Raw genomic sequence first — 9,632 nt, 5'->3', positions numbered from 1 at the left:
GCTGGAGTTATTTTTAACTGGGAACAGAACATTCATTTTGGAAAATGTTCAGTTCCCTAAATTTATAATGAGCAAAAATACATACTTTCAATGAAAGACTATGCAAACTGCAGTACCCCCAGTCAGCAGAAAATAAATTTTCTGGTTTTTAGGAATGGAAGTCTTCTAGACACTCTGAAGCCCTGAATCTTGATCACCTGTATCGATGGTAGAAGAAAGAGTACTTAAGATCATCTAGACACAGAGTTTGTTTCTTTGCTCAGGCACATCTCCTCATAAATAATGAACCTAGGTGATGCCACATGGATTCAACTGTTTTTATTGATGGTTATTACTTTTACTAAACAATGTTAGCCATATAGGGTGATTAAAAAACTAATATTCTTGGAATATGTACAGTCTATCAGCTGATATAACTAGATCCAGTCTTTCATTATAGCAGTGAATTTTCAGGTTGCGTAAAGATAAGCAATTTATATTTCAACACAACAATCACTTCTGGGTTAAATCCAACACAATCCACAGACTCCTACGATGTGGCCTCGTGTACATACAGAGTTTTAGCACAAAGCCAGTGCAACTATGAAGGTATCCTCATTCTAATGTCTACTGTGCTGCTAGAGATGGGTGTCGGCGATGGGTATCCTCCTGAGTTCTACGATCTGGGAGTCCGTCAAGGTGCCGCCTTCCTGGCTGCCTTGACCAGATTCGTTATCACTGACACTGAGACCAGCACCTGCAATAGAAAAGGAATAAATACAAAAATTTCCAACTTTAGTGCAGTGAACTAAAGGTCAAGTTACATTAACTCAACACATGTTTATTTCTGTTACATTAGTAAAAAGTGAGCTTTACATTTAGAATAAACAGTATTAATACCTTATAATTATAAAATTATGCTTTAAATTCCTTTTGGTAGTTTTTAGAAATGAAATTAATTTCTAAAGATACAAGTTTGGATTCTTCATGGTTGACAGGTATAACTTTCTCCCAAAACAACATTTCCTGACTTGGGGCTTATTAAAAAAAAAATCCAGGCAGTTTATCAAAATTTTTCAGCAGGGGGTAGGATTTGATGCTCAAAAACATATAAACTCCAGCCCCACACAGCTGAATCCACCAGGCCCCTCAGCTGAGACCCAGCCAGTGTGGGCAGTGGTCCAAGAAGAAAGACATGCACTGACAGCACCTGGTGCCCTATCAGTTCCCGGAGACATGGGCATGGAACGACCCAGATCTGATCCCAAGATAAAAATAATTATGCAACACAGCGCCAAAACAGATCCACACAAGAATCCCCCAAAGCTAGCTGTTAATTAGAGATAGCACCCAGAATCGCTTTTGAGAAGGCTTCTCTATTCACTACTTTTTTCTCAACTTGGAATAACTCAGAAAAATTTATACTATGCTAGAGTAACACCTTATTCTTTTCTTCTCTAATTTGCAAACTCTCATGCTCTCTTTTTCACACACCCCCCCACACACACAGAATGGGGATGTGGTCATAGGGCGTGCTGCTGCCATGAATTTGTTGTACATTAGATCCTAAATGAGAAAGTGAAAAAGCAGTTGTGGGGAGCTGAGACCTCCCTTCTGGTCTGTGATGTAGGAAAGGCTTTTCTGCAGAGTTGGTAGCTCTGTGAAGATGGTGAGTTAGCTTTGCCTTACCCTATTTGGAATAGAAGCAGGAGGGGATTAATGACTTTCTTCTAGCTAAACCCTTCCTCTTCTGGGTCTTTGCCCTTCCCATCTCTCTCTAGTCAAGGCTGCAGCTGAAAACCCACTTCCTTCTTTTGCTTCTGTGACACTGTATTTACCCACCTCACCCTGTGATCTCCAGAGGTCTGCTTTCTCTTGCATCTTCTCTTGCTGTCCCACTACTGGAGGCCTTATCTTTAACACTGCATCAAGGCCTATAATATTCACCTGACCCCTGCCTGCTTTTTAGCCTAATGTCTCACTAGAGCTGCTGGTTACACCCTTTTCACACCATGCTGTTATGTTGGCACTGCCTGAGAGTCTCTTCTCATTCCCCAATCCCTTAATCTGGCTGCCTCCTCTTCCTGTATCATCTCTGGCTACCAATGGAAATGTGAGGATTCTCTTTAAAAATTTCTGACTTCCCCATTGGATTATGTCCTTCATATCTTTATATTCGCAGCTTGTAGGACATTCAGCAAATGTTTGTTGTATGTATTAGTAAACTATGTTCTGCATCCAGACTCCTGCAAATGCTTCTTCCATCCCTATTGTTCATTCTGCTCCTCTGATCTGTTCAGCATTCCACTACCTTTTCCTTCTCAAGAACAAACATTAGTCCCTATGGTCACACGTGTCAAGTCTGAAACTCTCTGCATTGGCTTTGAGATACTCCCTAATCTCACTGTACTCTCCTGAATAGACAGTTCAACCTTTGCCCATTGGAGAGCTTTTCTCAAAGTAGTCAGGTATCTCAACAGGCCCTGGATGTGCCATGTTAAGTCCAGCCTGTATGTCTTCCTGCTCATCCATCAAGATCCATGTCCAAACCCTTCCATAAATATTTCTTTCACCATTCCTTCAAAACAGGGAGTTAAGAGGATGCAAATGTTCTAGTTTATACCCGAAAATTATTAGTCACATCCTCTTTATTCTCTCAAATTTTTCTGGTTTGGATGGTAAATTATATGGTACCTCTACATATAATGTATATGTAAATCACAAAGTAAATGTGTACTAAGCTCAATGAGAAAAGAGAATGACATAAATATTTCAACTGCAAAAGAAAAGGCTGTCTGTATATTTTTAAAGATGTTTGTTTATTTATTTTTAGAGAAAGGGGAAGGAAGGGAGAAAGAAAGGGAGAGAAACATTGATGTGTGAGACAATCGCTGATCAGTTGCCTCTTTAACACCCCCAGTTGGGGACTTGGTCCACAAACCCAGGCATGTGCCCTGACCAAGAATCAAACTGGAGAACTTTTGATTTGCAGGATGACACCCAACCCACTGAGCCATACCAATCAGGGCAAGGCTGTTTATATATTTTAAAAATGAAATGAATAATAGTAGATATCAAATTGCTATGGAATTTAAATTACTTGAATTAGCTTAATAGAGCAAAGTTTTTATTTTAAAACACTAAAATTTCATTATTTGGAATTGTTTAAACTTATGAAAATCTTTAGATGTTTATTGAAATACATGCAAGGGGTTACATAACTTTAGAAAGTCATTTGGGGGTTCAAGTGGGACAACTGTAATGGCATAATCAATAAAATATATTTTTTAAAAAGTAATTTGGAGGTTCAGACCAAAAAGACCTAGAAGACCCACTTGTCTTGGAGTGGCCCATAGTTAAGGTGGCCCTGATATGGATCAAGACTTGCAAATTAAAATGTCACAGTGAAGCTAGTATAAACCAGTAACACAGGTCTGGTGAGCACTGGACAAAGCAAAGAGCTGTTGTACTGTCTAAGGACTATTATTCAACTCCAACCACTCTTTTGCTAGATTTCTTAAAAAAGAAATTCTTGACTTTGATGAGATATCTTATGGTTTAAATTTTTGCCTCAAAAATGCTAAAATGCTATGAGAATCAAACAAAACACCTTGGGGGCCAAATTTGGCCCATGTGTCAACTGCAAATTCTGTAGATAGAATGGCATGCGGATTGTTCCTTTGATTTGACCACATTCTATGATGGAAAGTGTAGAGAGGATGGTGCCTGATTTTTTATAGAACCATTTCCTAAAATAAAGGGAACCAATATGGAAGACTTCTAATTTGGTCTTTTGAAGTATTTATTTCCCAACGAGTGTAGTAAACTCTCAGGAATACTAAACTCTATCTATAGGTAAGGAAGTCATTCCATGCATTCCTGAACTGAATGCATTTAATACTTGTTATATATATAGGACCCACATCTAATTGAATAATGCTACAAGAATTTATTTCATGTGTAGTGCTTGGGACATAACCTTCCTTGAGAGTTATTTGTAGTCTGAAAGCCCCTCCGGTAGTCCTGATGCTAATGAGCATTTTACGCATTTGTGCACACCCTTCTTCAGGAAACTCTCTTCTCTCTTTAGTTCTCTTTCTCACCACACTACACAGTTCTCTCTCTGGGATCCACTCTTTTTTTTTTTTTAAAGATTTTACTTATTTATTTTTAGAGACAGGGGAAGGGAGGAAGAAAGACAGGGAGAGAAGCATCTATTGGTTGCCTCTCATACACGCCCCAACTGGTCCTTCAACCCAGACATGTGCCCTGACCAGGAATCAAATGGTGACCTTTCACTTTGTGGGACAATGACCAAGTTAGCCACATTTGTCAGAACTCTTCTATTCACGCTTCAAATGTAGATATTATCTAGGATGTTCTTTTTGTTTCCCTTCTTTTTGCTTGTTTTCCCTTCCTCCCTCACCTTCCTCTTCCTCACCCTTTTTTCTTCTCATCTCTTTCCTTCCACTCTGCCAGACCAACCTTATTCATCCTCATTGTCAAATATAATCTCTGAATGGATGCATTTGAAATCAATACCTCTGACCCTGAACCTTTGCCCAACATCCTTCAAATAGGACTACGAGCCACCAGGCCTAATAATTAACAGGTCCAAATCTGAACTTCTCCGATTCCCCCTGCGCACAAATGAACAGATGCTTCTTACGCAATCGCTTAGTCACCAGGAAAGAAGCACGAGCCTTTGTTGAATGTCCTCCCTGTTCCCTCAGTATTCCTCCTGTGTTCACCTTCTCTTTTCTATCTCTGCTCCCCAAATCTGAGGCCCAAACCTCATTCCTTTGGACAATTGTAACAACCTCCCAGTCTTTCTGATTGTGCTTCTAAATCTATTCTTCATACTTTCATAAGAGTTATTTTGCCTCAAAAACCAGTAGGAACATACTATTCCTCTCCTCATAAACCTCTGTGGCTCCCTAGGTTCTATAAAAATCCTACTCCTTAGCATATCTGAACAGCACTTAAATATTATGCAAAATACCAGGAAGTGTTCTGCTCCCCCAAGTGAATCTATCATTACATGTGTTCTGGAAACACCAGGTTAAACTGGGTGAAGTCATTATCTTCAAGTTAGGGATTTTTAGAGCTGCTAAAATGGTAATGTGAATTATGAATCTTCAGTTTCCCAAGTATACTCAGAGAATCCTCCCATTGAGGATGACTATGAATATCTCAAGAAGGGATTCTCTGAAACCCAGCTGGGGGAACTACAGTAATTTTTAACAATGCAGGTCAACTACCTTTCAGAATATTCTCCCACTGCCTGGCTCTGCCCCCCTCCAACTCAGCCACTTTGCAATGCTCCTTCCCTGCAAGTAGGCCATGCACATGTAAACCCTGGGCTTTGGCTAATCCTATTTCACTCCACCCACCACTTTTCCTATTTAAAACCTACACATTCTTTAAGAATCAATTAAGAGGTTTTTTAAAAAAATATCCTTGGCCCTGGGTGATGTGGCTCAGTGGATTGAGCACAAGCCTGTGAAGCAAAGGGTTGCTGGTTCGATTCCCAGGCAGGGCACATGCCTGGGTTGCAAGCCAGGTCCCCAGTAGGGGACACATATGAGGCAAACACACACTGATGTTTTGCTCCCATTGTTTCTCCTTCCCTTCCCCTTTATCTAAAAATAAGTAAATAGACTATTTTAAAAAATATCCTTGATTTCCTCAATAATGAATAACTCTACTACTACTTATATTACTTATTCCTATGTCATGCTTGTATAAATGTCTATTCCTCCAAGCAAATTCCAAGTTTCATATTCATTCATTCATCAATTCTCCAACAATATCTACAAAAGACTTATCAAGTGTCAAGCACTAATTTGAATAGATGGATATATGGATATGTAAGTGTATATAGTAAAATGCACTTTTGAATTATTATTTCAATAGTTTCATCTGAGCATGGACATATCTTCTTGCTTGGTTGTAGATTTAGAAATAAAATTTCACTGAAATTTTTTTATCTATTCAACATTTTTCTAAGTAAAAATAGGAAGGAAAAATAACTACATATTTGATTTGAAAACAACTTTCCATTGAGTCAGAGGTAGCATGGGGTCGAACGTATAGGAACAGCCAATGAAATACTATATGTAATGGCACTTTGAAAACTGTAGAACTACATGATGCCTTTGAAAGTTTTTGCTTTAAAGATACTCCCTAAGAAGGTTTCTTCGGAAGATCAGAGGCAAAACTCTCAGAGAAATCCCTACCAGATGGTCTTATAACACTGAACTTGTCTCAATAGTATCTCTAGAACAATTCCAGGACAGAGACATTTATATTTAGCCAGAGTACGCTTTTTTATTAAAAGCAAATTGTACATTATTTTCAGGTTGTGTTACATTTGATGTTTAGAGCAAAATAACCTAGATCTAGGCTGAGATTAGGAATGGGTCATGGAAATCAGACTGTGCTAAGGGTGAGGATACTTATGCAACTTCATGTGAAGAAGATATAAATTGCAGCATAGCAAGAGTGCCTACTTCTAATGTAGTTTGTGGGTTCATACATACCAGTTTTTAATGCAAATATTAAGTCATCAAACTCCTGGGACTCCTCATCAGCTATCAGTGACCCCTGGCCATATCCTCCAGAGGAAGGGAATGTGGCGCCATTTTGTGAACTGGGTTTTAAGTCAGGACTGGCCTGACTGGCTTGTTGAAAGGATCCTCTCTCCCAGTCAGGTGGTACCTTTTTGGGTTTGGATGGAGAAAAAAGGAAACCATAACATAAATACATACATATTTATCCTGAATGCGTATAAACTATATACAAACCAAGTGAAAAGGCTGTTGGACTGTTTAGAATTGAGACCTTTCATTGTAACTTTGTTTTTTAAAGACATATGTTTCCCCAAGAGACAATCTATTTTGGGATCTAAATAATTTCTCTATCAGAATTAATTGTAGATTTCTATGCAGTCATGTGTGGGGAAAGGAAATTACCTTTTAATCCAATCGTACCTTTTATTTTTAAAGAAATGTATTGTGTAAAGAAAACTGTCAAAAGTATAAGAACTGGTGAGGGACCCTCTTAATCTTTAGTCTAAGATACAAAATACAATTTAAAATATAGTAGCTATCTATAAGGACATAATGAATTGAAAAAATTCTCTGAGAGCATTAGAAACTCCTTTAAAAATTAAATTGTTAAAAAGATAGTTCTATCCTGAAATAATTAAACATATTCAATTCCTTCTCATTTACTGGTAAAAACCTCTTAATCCTTCCTTCCCTAATACTTTCCCTTCTGTGCAAGGCTTTCTAGAGTGTCTCTGACAGTCCCTCATTGACAGCTGAATCAAGGTCAATTCTAAGCCTCTGAGGAATGTAGAACACACGTTAAGGTATGCCGCTGCGCAACACGCCAAATGAACACTCAAGTAGTGGCTCAGGTCCAGGAACTGAACTGTCACAGCAGCTGCCTCCCAATAAGAGCTTTTCCGAGTGACTGTAGGGACGCTGCAGACTGAGAAAAGTGACCTGAGAACTACAGAAATAAGTTTGAGAAAAGACAAAATCTTTAAAAATTTCACTGAGAAGTTGAAACCAGCAGTCTTCAACAGAACTTTCTGTGATGATACAAATGCTTTATATCTGCATTCTCCTTTATGGTAGCCACCAGAAACATGTGGCTATTGAGCACTTGAACATGGTGATTACTAAACTAATTTTTTAAAAGAAAATCTGTTTTTTTAAAAGACTTCATTTATTTTTAGAGAGAGGGGAAGGGAAGGAGAAAGAGAGGGAGAGAAACATCAATGTGTGGTTGACTCTCGCGCACCACCTACTGGGGCCTTGGCCTGCAACCCAGGCATGTGCCCTGACCTGGAATGGACCTGGCAACCCTTTGGTTCATAGGCTTGTGCTCGATCCACTGAGGTATACCAGTCAGGGCTTAATAAACCAAATTTTAATGTTATTTAATCTTAATTAGTGTAAATTTACATAGCCACATGTGGCTAATGATTATTGTGTTGTACAGTTCAGATGTAGGCAGACAGGAGAAAGGGTAACCAATAAAAAGGGCAAACAATTTTTTAATAAATATTCATTCATGAATTGCTAATCCTAAAAATATCTATTCCATTCTTATCAACTTTAATGTGAAAATAATTCAGTTTTGAGAACTTCTGGGATATAGATACAGCACTAATTTCTAAATATTTATGGTACTAAAGATATAATCTAATTTTATATATTATACCTGATTTTTTTTATCATTTACCTTAATTTTAACCTGACATGGATAAAATTACTTTCTATATTAACATGAAAGAGAAAAAAATATCACCAAGCAGGTAGATTCATTCATTCATTCATTTCCTTCCTTCCTTCCTTCCTTGCTTCCTTCCTTCCTTCCTCCCTTTTTTTCTCTTTCTCTCTTCCTCCTCTTTTTCTCCTTCTCCTTCTTCTTCTTTCTCTCTCTCTTTCTTCCTACCTACCTGTCTATAAACTTTTTCCTTTTCAGACACATACACTTTGGTTTTCTGCCATTTTCTAGGATGTAAATAAATATAAGTACTGTTCACCATGGCTCTTTAATACACAGAGAGCAGCATGAGCTTGGCAAAGGAATAGTAGACTAGCACATCTTGGGTACTGCAGAAATTTCAGGGACCTGCCTATCACCTCTTCCTTGACAAATGTCTTCAGGTGTGATTTAAAATCTGAGCAATGGTCCCAGTGCCATGATAACATTACTAACAGGTTCGTGGCAATGTGATTTAGATACAGGAACCCAAAATGATGTGAACAAGGTGCAGAGAGGAATGGGAGGCAGACTTTACAGAGGACATTCTGGATAGATTTTCTAAGTAGTGCTGCTAAATCACTCTCCCAAGCTTTTGTTCTAAAACATTTTCTGGTATTCAAATTAAAAAGAGTTTCAGCCTCTTTTTATGAGTGTTTGTTGGGATTAAATTAGTGAGTTGGGATGGGTGAAGAAAGAGAACTGCCTAAGTATTTTTAGGAAGGACAGTATTTAAAAGCAATTTCTGAAGCTGAGTCGGTCACTGCCATGTCAAATTTGGAAGATTTTCAAGAAAGAGATGACAAAGTATGCTTTGTCTGAGCTCCTAGTACAGACTGCTGGTTAGGAGAGGTCACAGGGCAGGGAAGAAAATGAATGTGATAACAGCCATGATACCATAGTCAGCATATGAAATACCATAGATCAGAAAATGCCAGTAGGAGAAGAATTTAAAAGTCACATAGTACCATTTGATTTGTACTCTTTTTGAGATGTACAGATAGAAACGGACAGAGGAAGAGACAGAGGTAGAGACAGAGGGCAAGGGCAAGGGCAAGGGCAAGGGCAAGGGCAGGCACCTCCTCCATAGCACTGATAAGATTCTGGGTGGACTTGCTGATTTCCCCTCCAGCAGGAGGCATCCCGCTCCCAGGTGTGAAGAAGGCTGTGCTGGGTCCCGGGTGCCCGTTCATTTCCACTGTGTAGCTGGCCTTCATGGGGCAACAAGTCTGGTTGTGCAGAATGAAATAGACCACGAAAACGTAAAGTCCCTGCAAAAGAAAAGAAAACTAGCCTGTTAAAAGAAGTCCTGCTACCATAGCTGAAAAATAAACATGTTTGCAAGCACAGTGATTTTTTAGAAATGTCTTCCA

General features: G+C 38.7%; 1 protein-coding gene across 1 annotated transcript in view; it reads right to left on the bottom strand.

The window, feature by feature from the left end:
* Nucleotides 1-275: 275 nt before the first annotated feature.
* ADGRV1 (adhesion G protein-coupled receptor V1) overlaps nucleotides 276-9,632 on the bottom strand; it is a 519,907-nt gene continuing 510,550 nt past the window's right edge. The window contains exons 89-91 of the mRNA XM_053664484.1: nucleotides 9,339-9,530; nucleotides 6,522-6,699; nucleotides 276-736 (exon numbers count right to left, since the gene is read on the bottom strand). Of these exons, the coding sequence (XP_053520459.1) occupies nucleotides 618-736; nucleotides 6,522-6,699; nucleotides 9,339-9,530 (489 nt within the window). The 3' untranslated portion in view covers nucleotides 276-617. The remainder of the gene's footprint in view (nucleotides 737-6,521; nucleotides 6,700-9,338; nucleotides 9,531-9,632) is intronic.

The sequence above is a fragment of the Artibeus jamaicensis genome, unplaced genomic scaffold, assembly GCF_021234435.1.
Source record: "Artibeus jamaicensis isolate MK-2021 breed Jamaican fruit bat unplaced genomic scaffold, CSHL_Jam_final contig_373, whole genome shotgun sequence".
Taxonomy (NCBI): Eukaryota; Metazoa; Chordata; class Mammalia; order Chiroptera; family Phyllostomidae; genus Artibeus; species Artibeus jamaicensis.
The sequence above is the reverse complement of the archived record's forward strand: the minus strand, read 5'-3'. Positions and strand labels throughout refer to the sequence as shown.